General features: G+C 46.2%; 1 protein-coding gene and 1 long non-coding RNA gene across 2 annotated transcripts in view; one reads left to right on the top strand and one right to left on the bottom strand.

Annotated features, from left to right (window-relative positions):
• The window catches only part of LOC135534691 (mast/stem cell growth factor receptor kita), a gene marked incomplete at its 3' end in the record, with an annotated part of 22,918 nt that extends 5,947 nt beyond the window's left edge, over positions 1–16,971 (bottom strand). Inside the window, exons 1-6 of the mRNA XM_064961601.1 lie at positions 16,950–16,971; positions 16,516–16,655; positions 15,206–15,374; positions 14,746–14,935; positions 1,773–1,888; positions 1,347–1,461 (exon numbers count right to left, since the gene is read on the bottom strand). Of these exons, the coding sequence (XP_064817673.1) occupies positions 1,347–1,461; positions 1,773–1,888; positions 14,746–14,935; positions 15,206–15,374; positions 16,516–16,655; positions 16,950–16,971 (752 nt within the window). The remainder of the gene's footprint in view (positions 1–1,346; positions 1,462–1,772; positions 1,889–14,745; positions 14,936–15,205; positions 15,375–16,515; positions 16,656–16,949) is intronic.
• LOC135534690 (uncharacterized) lies at positions 8,579–10,388 on the top strand. The gene is made up of 3 exons (XR_010454726.1): positions 8,579–8,787; positions 9,070–9,158; positions 9,269–10,388. It is a non-coding gene; the product is annotated as an uncharacterized LOC135534690 (long non-coding RNA).
• Positions 16,972–17,652: the final 681 nt, after the last annotated feature.

Below are 17,652 nucleotides of genomic sequence, written 5' to 3'. Positions count from 1 at the left end.
CCCCTCTCACCCTGTCTCAACCCCTCTCACCCTGTCTCAACCCCTCTCACTCTGTCTCAACCCCTCTCACTCTGTCTCAACCCCTCTCACTCTGTCTCAACCTCTCTCACTCTGTCTCAACCCCTCTCACTCTAGTCTCAGCACCTGCTCACCCTGTCTCAACCCCTCTCACCCCGTCTCAACCCCTCTCACCCCGCCTCAACCCCCTCTCACTCTAGTCTCAACCCCTCTCACTCTAGTCTCAACCCCTCTCACTCTGTCTCAACCCCTCTCACTCTGTCTCAACCCCTCTCACTCTAGTCTCAGCACCTGCTCACCCTGTCTCAACCCCTCTCACCCTGTCTCAACCCCCTCTCACTCTGTCTCAACCCCTCTCACTCTGTCTCAACCCCTCTCACTCTGTCTCAACCCCTCTCACTCTGTCTCAACCCCTCTCACTCTGTCTCAGCACCTGCTCACCCTGTCTCAGCACCTGCTCACCCTGTCTCAGCACCTGCTTACCCTGTCTCAGCACCTGCTCACCCTGTCTCAGCACCTGCTCACCCTGTCTCAACCCCTCTCACTCTGTCTCAACCCCTCTCACTCTGTCTCAACCCTCTCACTCTGTCTCAACCCCTCTCACTCTGTCTCAACCCCTCTCACTCTGTCTCAACCCCTCTCACTCTGTCTCAACCCCTCTCACTCTGTCTCAACCCCTCTCACTCTGTCTCAACCCCTCTCACTCTGTCTCAACCCCTCTCCCCCGGTCTCAGCCCCTGCTCACCCTGTCTCAACCCCTCTCACTCTCGTCTCAGCACCTGGGTACCCTGTCTCAACCCCTCTCACTCTAGTCTCAACCCCTCTCACTCTAGTCTCAACCCCTCTCACACTGTCTCAACCCCTCTCACTCTGTCTCAACCCCTCTCACTCTGTCTCAACCCCTCTCACTCTAGTCTCAACCCCTCTCACTCTAGTCTCAACCCCTCTCACTCTAGTCTCAACCCCTCTCACTCTAGTCTCAACCCCTCTCACTCTAGTCTCAACCCCTCTCACTCTAGTCTCAACCCCTCTCACTCTAGTCTCAACCCCTCTCACTCCGTTCACAGTATGGCTGTGTGTGAGGGAGTTCACAGTATGGCTGTGTGTGTGTGTGGGGGAGTTCACAGTATGGCTGTGTGTGTGTGTGGGGGAGTTCACAGTATGGCTGTGTGTGTGTGAGGGAGTTCACAGTATAGCTGTGTGTGGGGAAGTTCACAGTATAGCTGTGTGTGTTACTGTCTTGTACCGTGTGTGGGGGGAAGTTCACAGTATGGCTGTGTGTGTGGGGGGGAGTTCACAGTATAGCTGTGTGTGTTACTGTCTTGTACCGTGTGTGGGGGAGTTCACAGTAGAACCAGCTGATTTTAGGGGTCGGGTAACCGGCGGCAACGCAGCGCACCTGTCCATCAACTGGTCCCTCCTGGGAAATGATGACAGGCTTACCTGAGAGAGAGAGAGACAGACAGAGAGAGAGACAGACACAGACAGAGAGAGAGACAGAGACAGAGAGAGAGAGAGAGACAGAGAGAGAGACAGAGAGAGAGACAGAGAGAGAGAGAGAGACAGAGAGAGAGACAGAGAGAGAGACAGAGAGAGAGAGAGAGACACAGAGAGAGAGACAGAGAGAGAGACAGAGACAGAGACAGAGAGAGAGACAGAGAGAGAGAGAGAGAAAGAGAGTTTACTGTAAGCCTTCAAAATGGTGTGAAAAAGGATGTGAAAACACCATGCAAAAACAACCAACCAGAACGTACTGTTCACATAGACAGGGAATGATTGATTGACAGAGGCGTCCTCATGATTGACTAGGAAGGTATAGATCCCGCTCTCTGACCCATGGACCCTCACCAAACGCAGCTCACTGGTGTACCTAGCACAGAAAGAGAGAGTACATTTTTGTTGTTAATTTCACTTTTATTTATTGAAATGGGGAGGGGGGTTATGATTTACAAGAGCAGCATGTTATAATGAAAGTGGAAGTTTCCATGACCTAGATTGAGACTTAGAGGGGGTTCCCAGGCTGTTGGAACAGTGCATACATTCATCCGAGTTTAGGGAGGTGTTTGAGTCATGAAAAATTTCCCATGACTGTACCTAATAAAATGATCTATAAAAGTACCTATAAAAACGGGATGGAGCTAAGCACAGGCTATATCCAGGGGACTGGGGAAGGAAATCACCTTTCAACAGGACACAGCGTTACATCTGACTCTTGCCACCTCCCCGGTCAACAACAAGACTCAGGCCCTCGCACGGTTCTGGCTGGGATCTTACCTCAGGACTCTGAGGCTGATCCCAGTCTCTTTCCTGCTACCCCCCCCCCCCCTACGTCCAGCTCCAGAAGTTTTTAAGACATTTTAAACTGGAAAAAGAAACAGTCACGGTTTTAACAAAACACCGCTCTCTTCTCTCTCTTGTGCAGGATCGGGAACCAGCATGTCCAGTGCGCGGGCTCGCGATAGGTGAGCCCACAACGGTTTGGCGCAACGTGGCCCACCCTGCTCTCCTGAATCGGCATCGGGACCTGTCCTGGATGGTCGCCCACGAGATCCTCCCGGTCAGGGCCGTTATGCACTCACGGGGCATGGCGAGGATATCCGCGTGCCCCCGACCAGGCTGCGGCCAAGAAGAGTCGGTGAGGCACATGCTCTGGGAGTGCAGAGCCGCCAGGGACCTGTGGAAGGAAGCAGGCCCCCTGATCACCTCGTGTCTGCCAGCAGGGGAGGACCTAACACCTCAGCTCGTGCTGTATGGGGTGGGCCGAAGGCCCATTCCATCGAAGACCTTTCCCAAGCTCTGGTCCACCCTCACGTGCCTGAAGGAAGCACTGTGGTCCTCCCGTAACCTGCTGGTAGCGAAAAACGTAGAGACCACCCCCCAGGCAGTGGCCATGGTAGCCACGGAAGCCCTGGGGTGGTACGGAAGAAGGGGGGCCTCGACCCCAAGCGAAGGGTCCCCCACAACACCCTAGGTCCCGGCGGCCACGGCCTGACAGCGCCTAGGGCGATGCGCCTAGGGGAGGGATCCCCTCTGGGCCCCGAAGGACGGGACTATGATCCATTCAGAAGAGCAGGATGAGGTGAGCTTGATAAAGACTCACCCCGCTCCTGTACAAGGGACTGAAGACAGCCTTTTTAACAAAGTGGCTTTTTAACATGTTTTTCATGTCTTAAAAATGTTTTACCTTTGTTAGATCATTTGTACACATTTTAAATGGCTTTTACAGATTTGATGTTTTTACAAGGAAAGTACTTTTATTCATAGTTGTTTTCATTGGTTTTAACAACATGTACTTTTTAACAAATTTAAATGTAACTTTTCAAATGCTGTGTTTTATGCTTTGTTGCCGTTTTTATGTGTATAAATTATGTAAAAAATGTATGAGCTGTTTTTAAAGGAATTGTACTAATAAAACTTTTCCAAAAAAAAAATAAAAAAAATAACCTACAACACAAGGACAAATATACACTGGAGTTGGTTACCAAGACGACAGTGAATGTTTGTGGTCAAGTTACAGTTTTGAAAATCTTTGGTAAGACGAGAAAACGGCTGTCTAGCCATGAGCCCCAACATCTTGACGGAGCTTAAAGAATTATAAAAAAAATATTAAAACGGACTAATATTGTACAATTCTGTTGTGTAAAGCTCTTAGAGATTTACCCTAGATGCACAACTGTAATGGCTGCCAAGGTGTTTCTAACATGTATTGACTCCAGGGAGCTGAATACTTATGGAAAGACTATTTTTAGGAATTTAATTTATATCCATCTAAAATAAATATATATATTCGTCCCACTTAGACATTACATGGGTATTTTGTTCAGATTGTTGACAAAATAATGTACAATTAAATCAATCTGAATCCCACTTTGCGACACCATAAAATGTGAAGAAATTCATAGGGGTATGAATACCGTTTGTTCGGCTTTTTGTATATATGTTGCTTTTGCTGGTTAGGTCTCGTCTTTTTGTCTATGTATTTTTGGGGGGGACTTTCAGTTACCCAATGAATCTGTAGATACGTCTATTATAGAAGACAGAAGACTCGTCTTTTTGTCTATGCATTTTTGGGGGGGACTTTCGGTTACCCAATGAATCTGTAGATACGTCTATTATAGAAGACGGAAAACATAGATCACGTGGTTTACAAGAAACAGAGCGGGTCGCTGGCTTTATCTATTTCCACAATTCCCCGGGACGTGTAAATGTCCTACTTCAATTCGTTTGAGTGTCTTGTTGTATTATAGTTTTGCTAAATTCTTTTCTATTTTTATTCAATTTAGCTTTTATTTGTGTAGTGTTTTATTCACTTAAATGCATTGTGGGTAGTCCATCCTGCGTAGGCTATATGACAAATACACTAACTAATAACGAAAGCTGAAGTTCACGGTTTCACGTAATCCATAGCCCTTCTCATACGGGCTATATATATATACATGTGTCAAAGTCAACCCCTGTAGGTGTGATCGCGTCACCAGTCGTATTAGTCAGAGATGGGACCACTACATAAAGTGGCGCAACAGACGTGATGACAGAAACTCGTCCCTCGCTCTACTGCTGCGGTCAAAACAAAACTGACTGCGGTTGGTCCGGCGGATGATGAATGAGGAGATGTTTGATAATCCCATTTATAGCAGCTGCCTTGGTCCAATGGGCTTCACCGAAGGAGACCGGGAATCCTTACGGAAACCATGCAACCGAACTCACCTCTCAGGTAAGTAACGTCTAACGTTCAGCCTGCTGCACAGACCCTATACTATCATCGTAAATGAAGATCTAATTATTTTGCCATATCTAATACATGTATATTACGCTACTTTCCATGGTGGGGACAGTAGTATATGTGTTATTCTTACTACATTTACCCAACATTTTTTACCTCAGATTGGTGATGTTAGTATGTGTATAGTCAACACGATGACACGAGATCAATTGCTTGAAACGGATCAATTTATTTGGTTTTGTACTGTTGATTTAGCGCTAGGGGTCGCAGCTATCACTTTCTTTCTCAAATGGCACGGATAATTCGGGAAAACCCATTTTGGTGATTTCTGGTATATTCAAATCCATCAGTCACATATAAACTTTTAACATCAATTGTAAAGGACCAATTAAAACAGGACAAACTGTATCTTACATCCTGGACTGGCAGGAAACTGTACTTAAGTCATATAAACTTTAACATCAACTGAAAAGTTTGTTAGTTACACCTGTCCTTCATCAACGAAAGGTTCTCACTTTTCAATCACACACAACATGGAAAGGAAACCCCGTTGTTGAAAAACCCCGTTTTGTCAACTGGTAATAAAATCACTAATTGATTAGGGAGGAAATATACACTATTAAAAATAACACCGCTCCATAAACCAAACGGATCCTGGGAGTAATGTGTTAGAGGACAGTTTGGAGAAGACGGATAGATCCATTTTGAAGTGTTGCATTTTGATTCAAAGTGGGTGGCCAACGTGGTTAGTGCAATGCAACACTGTTTTTGTTAATCACTTCCATCGATATCACGCTGAAATCAATAGAACAAGGGGCACATATTTGCGGTGAAGCGCTGTTTAAACTAACACTAATTAAAGGTCACGTTGAAACTTGGAATATCACCGCCGCAGGGAGTAGGGGTGCTGAAACGCCACCTGAAAAATCTTAATAAAATATACCTTTTTTTTTTTAAGATTAAAAAAAAAAATCACCCAAAAAAGTAGTGCGCTGGGCCTTTACTAGTCCTGTATTAGTGGACCGATATAGCCCTCTGTAGTGAAGGGCAAAACAATTTTAACAATTACATCTCAGTCCCCCTTCACCCCAAAACGACTTCCTGGCTACTGTGGTATAATCCTATACATTGTTGATATGTTGCTCATATCAAGCAACAGCCAGTTGTGTAACTGTAAAAATAAACAACTTGTGGACTCGTTTTATGTCCGTCACATTTACGGGCCATGGCCCTGTTTAACCCGGGGCAGCTTAATTGAATTCCCTCGTTGAAAACATGTATACATATTGCATTGGTTAGTACAAAGTAATATGTATGATTTATATAACAAGTTATTGGTCAGATTTCCCCAACTCACTTAACCAATCACATCATGTTTCGTGTTTGTATTCCTGATTGTGTTTGGTCCCCAAGGCTTAGAAACAAAAAACATTGTTCTACAACAGTTGAATTTAATCTTCACCTCAACTTTCAACATTACTACATGCATTGGAAAACAATCAATTGTGTGTGTGTATATGTGTGTGTGTGTTTATGCCTGTGTGTGTTTATGCCTGTGGGTGTGTGTTTGTGCCTGTGTGTTTGTGCCTGTGTTTATGCCTGTGCCTGTGTGTTTATGCCTGTGTGTGTGTGTTTATGCCTGTGTGTGTTTGTGCCTGTGTTTGTGCCTGTGTGTTTATGCCTGTGTGTGTGTGTTTATGCCTGTGTGTGTGTGTGTGTGTGTGTGTTTATGCCTGTGTGTGTGTGTGTGTGTGTGTGTGTGTGTGTGTTTATGCCTGTGTGTGTGTGTTACCTGTGTGTGTGTGTGTGTGTGTGTGTGTGTGTGTGTGTGTGTGTGTGTGTGTGTGTGTGTGTGTGTGTCCACCGCAGGGTCTGAATGCGTCAGAAGACACTACATACTACTGCTGTGTGTGGTAGTAGTGGGGTGTACTGTGGCTGTCATAAGTCTGTTTGTTGAAAACAATCAAATTGCACAGAGACAGCAGTCAAATATTGAAACCTCCGCGGCAGAGAGAAGATTAAGTCTCTGAAATCAGAGGACTACAGCGTTCTTCTAAATATGATTTTAAAGCAGGTAAGTTCAGCTCTTTCAGTATTTGTATATCTCTTTTCGCAGTACCACACCTAAACACCCTACCACACCTAAACACCCTACCACACTAAACACCCTACCACACCTAAACACCCTACCACACCTAAACACCCCACCACCACATAAACACCTACCACACCTAAACACCCCTAAACACCCCACCACACCTAAACACCCCACCACACCTAAACAACCCTAAACACCCCACCACACCTAAACACCCCACCACACCTAAACACCCCCACCACACCTAAACACCCCACCACACCTAAACACCCCACCACACCTAAACAACACCTAAACACCCCACCACACCTAAACACCCCACCACACCTAAACACCCTACCACACCTAAAACCTCCTACCACACCTAAACCTCCTACCACACCTAAACCTCCTACCACACACCTAAACCTCCTACCACACCTAAACACCCCACCACACCTAAACACCCCACCACACCTAAACACCCCACCACCCTAAACACCCACCACACCTAAACACCCCACCACACCTAAACACCCCACCACACCTAAACACCCCACACACCTAAACACCCCCACCACACTAAACACCCCACCACACCTAAACCTCCTACCACACCTAAACACCCCACCTAAACACCCCACCCCCACCTAAACACCCCACCACCTAAACAACCCCACCACACCTAAACACCCCACCACACGAAACACCCCACCACACCTAAACACCCCACCACACCTAAACACCCCACCACACCTAAACACCCCACCACACCTAAACACCCCACCACACCTAAACACCCCACCACACCTAAACACCCCACACACCTAAACACTCCTACCACACTAAACACCCCACCACCTAAACACCACTAAACACCCCTGCACACCTAGCACACACCTAAACACCTACACCTAAACACCCCACCACACCTAAACACCCCACCACACTAAACACCCCACCACTAAACACCCCACCACACCTAAACACCCCACACCTAAACGTCCTACCACACCTAAACACCCTACCACACCTAAACACCCTACCACACCTAAACACCCTACCACACCTAAGCTTACCCTACCACCTAAACACCCCCCTAAACACTCCCTACCACACCTAAACACCCCACCACTAAACACCCCACCACACCTAAACACCCCACCACACCTAAACACCCCACCACACTAAACACCCCACCACACCTAAACACCCCACCACACCTAAACACCCCACCACACCTAAACGTCCTACCACACCTAAACACCCTACCACACCTAAACACCCTACCACACCTAAACACCCTACCACACCTAAACACCCTACCACACCTAAACACCCTACCACACCTAAACACCCCCTAAACCTCCTACCACACCTAAACACCCCACCACACCTAAACACCCCACCACACCTAAACACCCCACCACACCTAAACACCCCACCACACCTAAACACCCCACCACACCTAAACACCCCACCACACCTAAACACCCCACCACACCTAAACCTCCTACCACACCTAAACCTCCTACCACACCTAAACCTCCTACCACACCTAAACACCCCACCCCACCTAAACATCCTACCACAAAACCATCTCTCCTTTGTCGAAATATCCAATAAATGTCGTTCCACTTCATGATTGTGTCCCACTTGTTGTTGATTCTTCACAAAAAAATACAGTTTTATATCTTTATGTTTGCAGCCTGAAATGTGGCAAAAGGTCACAAAGTTCAAGGGGGCCGAATACTTTCGCAAGGCACTGTATATCAACTCCAGTTTGTACTACGTCTCTATCTAATCTCCTACTCTCTACTCTGTATCTACTCTGTCTACAGAAGGGTGGAGGTATATCAACTCCAGTTTGTACTACATCTCTACTGAGACCAAGTCCTGGGGTGAGAGCAGACCTTACTGCCAACGGAAGGGATTGGACCTGGTGACCATAAACAGCAAAGACGAAGAGGTGTGTCCAGTGTGTGTTTTGCCTGTGTGTGTGTGTGTGTGTGTTTTGCCTGTGTGTTTTACCTGTGTGTGTGTGTGTTTTACCTGTGTGTGTGTGTGTTTTGCCTGTGTGTGTGTGTGTTTTGCCTGTGTGTGTTTTGCCTGTGTGTACGGTGTGTGTTTTGCCTGTGTGTGTGTTTTGCATGTGTGTGTGACTGAGCATCAGAGATCACATTCTAAGAGGCCAAATATGGAGAAGAGAAAAAAGTCTGATTCTACCATTTATGTAATTGTTCATCACTAGGACTTTCTCCTTGAAGTGGTCCGTGCTAAGAATTTGGATGTAGCCTGGATTGGTTTGTCTCCCAACAACACAAAGGAGATGTCAACACGGTAAAGACATTTCACCATCGATCGAAAAGTATGACGGAGATTTGAACATTTAGGGCATGAAGAAATCCAGAACGATTCTGATAATAATTGGCAGTGTCTTGTTCTCATAGGGTGAAGAGAGGTGTGGGGCCAGAGGAAGGTGCTCAGGACGAGGACTGTGCTAAGCTTACGCTATATGAGACACCTGCAGTGAAAGAAGTAACCGGGAGACAATGTGGGACACAAAAATACTGTATTTGTGAAAAATACCTGGATGTCAAAAAGTGAGGGAACAACTGCTAGCTTCAGCTTTTCTTTTTAAATGGAGGGAACAACTGCTAGCTTCAGCTTTTATTTTTAAATGGAGGGAACAACTGCTAGCTTCAGCTGTTCTTTTTAAAAATGGAGGGAACTGCTAGCTTCCGCTTTTCTTTTTAAATGGAGGGAACAACTGCTAGCTTCAGCTTTTCTTTTTAAAAAGGGAGGGAACAACTGCTAGCTTCAGCTTTTCTTTTTAAAAAGGGAGGGAACAACTGCTAGCTTCAGCTTTTCTTTTTAAAAAGGGAGGGAACAACTGCTAGCTTCAGCTTTTCTTTTTAAATGGAGGGAACAACTGCTAGCTTCAACGTTCCTTTTTAAATGGAGGGAACAACCGCTAGCTTCAACATTCCTTTTTAAATGGAGGGAACAACCGCTAGCTTCAACGTTTCTTTTTAAATGGAGGGAACAACCGCTAGCTTCAACGTTCCTTTTTAAATGGAGGGAACAACTGCTAGCTTCAACGTTCCTTTTTAAATGGAGGGAACAACCGCTAGCTTCAACGTTTCTATTTAAATGGAGGGAACAACTGCTAGCTTCAACGTTTCTTTTTTTAAATGGAGGGAACAACTGCATTTTCCAAGAAGCAACTGTTAGTCATTCCAGTCAGGTTGGTGAGGGTTTTACCCTGAGATACACATATGCAACATATATTAAGGAAAGTTCCATGGGTAGTTTTCTGTGGTAGGAAAACCCCCTGCATTGTTCCAATACGCAAAAGCACTTTCAGTCAATAAGCTTTCCATTTTAGCCAGACAGTTTTCAACTGAAGTCAATGGGCAGATGGATAAAAACATTTTTTTAATATTTTTTTTCAAGTAAACAAATATTTCACATGAATTTCTCGTAAAAACAACATTTAGTAAAACATTGTGTTTAGACGGGGGGCTGACACAGCAGGGTAGTAACACACACCACACACACCATACACACACACACACCATACACACACACACACACCATACACACACCATACACACACACACACCATACACACACACACACACACCATACACCGTACACACGCACACACACACATACACACACACACACCATACACACACACACCATACACACACACACCATACACACACACCATACACACACACCATACACACACACACCATACACACACACACACACACACACCCCTTCAGCCTCTCATTGGTAAAGGGGTGAAGGACAATCAGCCTCCATCAATGTTTGACTAAATGTTTTTTGTTTGACATGAAATTTTTCTTTAAAAAAACAACATTGATTAAAAAATAAATCTGTCCATTGACTTCAGTTAACTAGCTAACTGGCTAAATCTGGCACACAAACTGCAATGTTCAAATGAAATTAAATGTAGTGTAGTTTATGCTACAAGGGTAGGCAACCCTGGTGGGTTGGATTTAGCCAATCACAGGGCTAAGATATATTTGTATTAGTCCCTGTTATAGTCCAGGAACAGGGTTGCCTTCCCCTGTTCCATGTACAGGAGAGAATGTGAGGTATTATAAAATAATACCAGTTTTATTTTTTATATTTTTCATACTGTAAATAAAAATCATTTATTCTAATTCTTTACTATACTATTGTCCTGTGACACCAAAAGTCTGAATGTGATTTAATATTAATTATTATTACAGGTAGCCTGGTGGCTAGGGGAGGCAGGTAGCCTGGTGGCTAGAGGAGGCAGGTAGCCTGGTGGCTAGGGGAGGCAGGTAGCCTGGTGGCTAGGGGAGGCAGGTAGCCTGGTGGTTAGGGGAGGCAGGTAGCCTGGTGGCTAGGGGAGGCAGGTAGCCTGGTGGCTAGGGGAGGCAGGTAGCCTGGTGGCTAGGGGAGGCAGGTAGCCTGGTGGCTAGGGGAGGCAGGTAGCCTGGTGGCTAGGGGAGGCAGGTAGCCTGGTGGCTAGAGGAGGCAGGTAGCCTGGTGGCTAGAGGAGGCAGGTAGCCTGGTGGCTAGAGGAGGCAGGTAGCCTGGTGGCTAGAGGAGGCAGGTAGCCTGGTGGCTAGAGGAGGCAGGTAGCCTGGTGGCTAGAGGAGGCAGGTAGCCTGGTGGCTAGGGGAGGCAGGTAGCCTGGTGGCTAGGGGAGGCAGGTAGCCTGGTGGCTAGGGGAGGCAGGTAGCCTGGTGGCTAGGGGAGGCAGGTAGCCTGGTGGCTAGGGGAGGCAGGTAGCCTGGTGGCTAGGGGAGGCAGGTAGCCTGGTGGCTAGAGGAGGCAGGTAGCCTGGTGGCTAGGGGAGGTAGGTAGCCTAGTGGTTAGGGGAGGCAGGTAGCCTGGTGGCTAGAGGAGGCAGGTAGCCTGGTGGCTAGGGGAGGCAGGTAGCCTGGTGGCTAGGGGAGGCAGGTAGCCTGGTGGCTAGAGGAGGCAGGTAGCCTGGTGGCTAGGGGAGGTAGGTAGCCTAGTGGTTAGGGGAGGCAGGTAGCCTGGTGGCTAGAGGAGGCAGGTAGCCTGGTGGCTAGGGGAGGCAGGTAGCCTGGTGGCTAGGGGAGGCAGGTAGCCTGGTGGCTAGAGGAGGCAGGTAGCCTGGTGGCTAGAGGAGGCAGGTAGCGTACCAGTGTCTACATGTTCCCCACCTCCAGCACCGTACCAGTGTCTCTACATGTTCCTCACCTCCAGCACCGTACCAGTGTCTCTACATGTTCCTGACCTCCAGCACCATTTCCAGTGTCTACATGTGAAAACAGTGTGTTTCTAGGATCTGTGGTTTAAAAAAAGGAGAAGAAGAAGAAAGGTCCTAACAGAAAATGCGTCTCTGTGACATCACAGGGTTGGATTCAAAAAAGTAAGAACAATGAGTTTCTAGCCAGAGGGAGGACATTTCCTACTCCGCGGGTCACTGTGAATCTCATCGTGTTTTTTAACATCTCTGTTTTGAACTTTTAATGATGTTGTCAATGTAAACAGCATACAGTATGTAGACACTGGTATTATGCTGGAACAGACTGGTCAATGTAAACAGCATACAGTATGTAGACACTGGTACTATGCTGGAACAGACTGGTCAATGTAAACAGCATACAGTATGTAGACACTGGTATTAGGCTGTAACAGACTGGTCAATAGAAACAGCATTGGATGGATGTCAGACGTTTTGAAAGGTCCTTGGGACGTCGATATATGCCTTCCCTCTCCACTTACCATAAGAAAACATTTCCCGAGCACTGGCACAAACTCAAGATGCTCGAAGACGAAGCGTGGTCAGACCAAGCATGCTGCTTAAGACCCCTGGACCACGGCAGTTCACAACGCTCCAACAAGCCGGGAGAATACTTGATGGAAGCTTATTTTGTTTTAAGCCCCCCCCCCCCCAAACCATAGCCCTGACCTTAACCACTCAGAATGATCACCTCCCCCCTCAAACCATAGCCCTGACCTTAACCACTCAGAATGAATACCTAAACTAACCTTCCCCCAAACCATAGCCCTGACCTTAACCACTCAGAATGATAACCTTCCCCCCCAAACCATAGCCCTGACCTTAACCACTCAGAATGAATACCTAAACTAACCTTCCCCCAAACCATAGCCCTGACCTTAACCACTCAGAATGAATACCTAAACTAACCTTCCCTCAAACCATAGCCCTGACCTTAACCACTCAGAATGATAACCTTCCCCCCCAAACCATAGCCCTGACCTTAACCACTCAGAATGAATACCTAAACTAACCTTCCCCCAAACCATAGCCCTGACCTTAACCACTCAGAATGATAACCTTCCCCCCCCCAAACCATAGCCCTGACCTTAACCACTCAGAATGATAACCTCCCCCCCAAACCATAGCCCTGACCTTAACCACTCAGAATGAATACCTAAACTAACCTTTTTGTTTTAACCCTGTAACAACGCGGAATTAACCCTGTAACCACGCAAAATTACCCTGTAACCACGCAAAATTACCCTGTAACCACGCGAAATTAACCCTGTAACCACGCGAAATTAACCCTGTAACCAAGCGAAATTAACCCTGTAACCACGCGAAATTAACCCTGTAACCACGCGAAATTAACCCTGTAACCACACGAAATTAACCCTGTAATCACGCGAAATTAACCCTTTAACCACACGAAATTAACCTTGTAACCACGCGAAATTAACCCTGTAACCACGCGAAATTAACCCTGTAACCACGCGAAATTAACCCTGTAACCACACGAAATTAACCCTGTAACCATGCAGAATTATCCCTGTAAACAGGGATTGACTGGATATAATGAGATAATGAACATGAAGTTGGCTGAGATAATGAACATGAGGTTGGCTGAGATAATGAACATGAGGTTGGCTGAGATAATGAACATGAGGTTGGCTGGAGGTAATGAGATAATGAACATGAGGTTGGCTGGAGGTAATGAGATAATGAACATGAGGTTGGCTGGAGATAATGAACACGAGGTTGGTTGGCGATAATGAACATGAGGTTGGCTGGAGATGAGATAATGAACACGAGGTTGGTTGGCGATAATGAACATGAGGTTGGCTGGAGGTAATGAGATAATGAACATGAGGCTGGTTGGCTGGAGGTAATGAGATAATGAACATGAGGCTGGTTGGCGATAATGAACATGAGGTTGGCTGGAGGTAATGAGATAATGAACATGAGGCTGGTTGGCGATAATGAACATGAGGTTGGCTGGAGGTAATGAGGTAATGAACATGAGGCTGGCTGGAGGTAATGAGATAATGAACATGAGGCTGGTTGGCGATAATGAGATAATGAACATGAGGCTGGCTGGAGGTAATGAGATAATGAACATGATGTTGGCTGGAGATAATGAGATAATGAACATGAGGCTGTTTGGCGATAATGAGCATGAGGTTGGCTGGAGGTAATGAACATGAGGTTGGCTGGAGGTAATGAGATAATGAACATGAGGCTGGTTGGCGATAATGAGCATGAGGTTGGCTGAGATAATGAGCATGAGGTTGGCTGGAGGTAATGAACATGAGGTTGGCTGGAGATAATGAGATAATGTTGGCTGGAGGTAATGAACATGAGGTTGAAAAGTGGAGTGGCTGTTTAAGAGATATTTATCTTCCTATATATTGTACATTTGATGTATTTGAATACTGTTTCATGTAACGCTGAAATAGTGGATTTAATCAAATTAACGTATTGTTCTTTTTGTATCCCCAAAAAGTTGTTCATCTTTTTTTAAGTGAAATTATTATTATTGTCTGCACTTTAATTATTAAAATAAAATTATTGAATGAAATATTACACTGGGGCAGACATTTTCTCTCTGAACCGTCACACTGATGTCCCATGTGACTAGAGCGTGTATCTGTCTGTGGAGAGTACCTGTATCGGTGTCGTCGCACAGTGATGACGTGCTCCGTGGTGTTTTGGAGGATCTTGCCGTTGTAAGCCCAGGACAGAGTGCCTGGTCTGGGGTAGGACTCCAACTCTACCCTGAGGCTTAGGCTCTCCCCTTCTCTGACAGCAGACTGGCTAGGCCGGGAGTCACCCAGCACACTGATGAAGCCTCGCTCTGGAGGGGGAACACACACAGGGTTAGGCTCTCCCTCTCTCTGACAGGGCGAGGCTCTCCCTCTCTCTGACAGGGCGAGGCTCTCCCTCTCTCTGACAGGGTTAGACAGGTTTAGACTATCATCAGTTACAGTGTTATAGAGGTTAACAAATTCCATCAGAGGTTCTGTCTTTGCGAGACTCAAACACACACACACACACACACACACACACACACAAACACACACACACGCACGCACGCACAAACACACACACACGCGCACCCACTCACCACGGACATCCAGGTGCAGGGTATCGGTGGTGGCGCCCCTCTCGTTTTGGGCGTGGCATCGGTATGTCCCGGCGTCTGATTGGTTGACAGAGGTGATCCAGAGGGAGGTGGAGCGTTGGTAACCACGGGAACCAGCCAGGATGTGGGAGGTGTGGGCCTGGAAGGCACGCTGCAGACAGGGGTCAGAGTTCAGGGGTTCACTATACTGGACTCTCAGGTGGGTCATGGTTAGTGTACTGGTAGAAGCAATAGAACACTGTGAATACTTCTACAGAGAGAAAGGGAGGGAGAGAGAGACTGAGAAAGAGAGAGAGACTGAGAGAAAGAGACAGAGAGAGACATGGAGAAAGGGGGGAGAGAGAGAGACAGGGAGAAAGGGAGAGAGAGAGAGACAGGGAGAAAGGAGAGAGAGAGAGACAGGGAGAAAGGGAGAGCGAGACAGAGACAGACAGACAGACAGACAGACAGACAGACAGAGAGAGAGAGACATATTTCCCTCAGATTACACAGATCCACAAAGAATTTGAAAACAAATCCAATTTTGATAAACTCCCATATCAACTGGGTGAAATTCCACAGTGTGCCATCACAGAAGCAAGATTTGTGACCTGTTGCCACGAGAAAAGGGCAACCAGTGAAGAACAAACACCATTGTAAATACAACCCATATTTATGCTAATTTATTTTCCCTTGTGTACCTTAACCATTTGTACATTATTAAAACACTGTATATATATATATAATATGACATTTGTAATGTCTTTATTGTTTTGAAACTTCTGTATGTGTGATGTTTACTGTTAATTTTTATTGTTTATTTCACTTTATATATTCACTTTATATATTATCTACCTTACTTGCTTTGGCAATGTTAACACGTTTCCCATGCCAATAAAGCCCTTGAATTGAATTGGGAGAGAGACAGAGAGAGAGAGACAGCGAGAGAGAGACAGCGAGAGAGAGACAGCGAGAGAGAGACAGCGAGAGAGAGACAGAGAGAGACAACAGAGAGAGACAACAGAGAGAGACAACAGAGAGAGAGACAGAGAGAGAGACAGAGAGAGAGAGACAGAGACAGAGAGAGAGAGAGAGAGAGACAACAGAGAGAGAGACAGAGAGAGAGACAGAGAGAGAGAGACAGAGACAGAGAGAGAGAGAGAGAGAGAGACAGAGAGAGAGACAGACAGAGAGAGAGAGACAGAGAGAGACAGAGAGAGAGACAGACAGAGAGAGAGAGACAGAGAGAGAGACAGAGAGAGAGAGAGAGAGGGAGAGACAGAGAGACAGAGACAGTATGGAGCCAGTCTCACCGCTCCAACAGGGAAGTCCCACTTAATGCTGAAGTCAGGGTTGAGGTTGGAGGAGCTGCAGGTGATCTCAAACTGCTCTCCTCTCCTCAGGATCACCCTCTCTCTCTGGGACAGACTGATCACTGGAGGCTGCTCAGGGACTGGGTGGGCAGAGGAGAGGGAGGTGGATATAAACATACAGTATGTCAGACAGGACCCTGTTTGGAGATGGACCATGTCTCACTGTTAACATAGAGGTGGTTCATGTCTCACTGTTAACATAGAGGTGGTTCATGTCTCACTGTTAACATAGAGGTGGTTCATGTCTAACTGTTAACATAGAGGTGGTTCATGTCTAACTGTTAACAGAGTCACATAGAGGTGGTTCATGTCTAACTGTTAACATAGAGGTGGTTCATGTCTCACTGTTAACATAGAGGTGGTTCATGTCTCACTGTTAACATAGAGGTGGTTCATGTCTAACTGTTAACATAGAGGTGGTTCATGTCTAACTGTTAACATAGAGTCACATAGAGGAGGTTCATGTCTCACTGTTAACATAGAGGTGGTTCATGTCTCACTGTTAACATAGAGGTGGTTCATGTCTAACTGTTAACATAGAGGTGGTTCATGTCTAACTGTTAACATAGAGGTGGTCCCTGTTTGGAGATGGACCATGTCTCACTGTTAACATAGAGGTGGTTCATGTCTCACTGTTAACATAGAGGTGGTTCATGTCTAACTGTTAACATAGAGGTGGTTCATGTCTAACTGTTAACATAGAGTCACATAGAGGTGGTTCATGTCTAACTGTTAACATAGAGTCACAGAGGTGGTTCATGTCTAACTGTTAACATAGAGGTGGTCCATGTCTAACTGTTAACATAGAGGTGGTTCATGTCTAACTGTTAACATAGAGGTGGTTCATGTCTAACTGTTAACATAGAGGTGGTTCATGTCTCACTGTTAACATAGAGGTGGTTCATGTCTCACTGTTAACATAGAGGTGGTTCATGTCTCACTGTTAACATAGAGGTGGTTCATGTCTCACTGTTAACATAGAGGTGGTTCATGTCTCACTGTTAACATAGAGGTGGTTCATGTCTCACTGTTAACATAGAGGTGGTTCATGTCTCACTGTTAACATAGAGGTGGTTC

Source organism: Oncorhynchus masou, unplaced genomic scaffold, assembly GCF_036934945.1.
Source record: "Oncorhynchus masou masou isolate Uvic2021 unplaced genomic scaffold, UVic_Omas_1.1 unplaced_scaffold_3816, whole genome shotgun sequence".
Classification (NCBI taxonomy): domain Eukaryota; kingdom Metazoa; phylum Chordata; class Actinopteri; order Salmoniformes; family Salmonidae; genus Oncorhynchus; species Oncorhynchus masou.
This window is presented reverse-complemented; position numbering and strand designations above follow the sequence as displayed.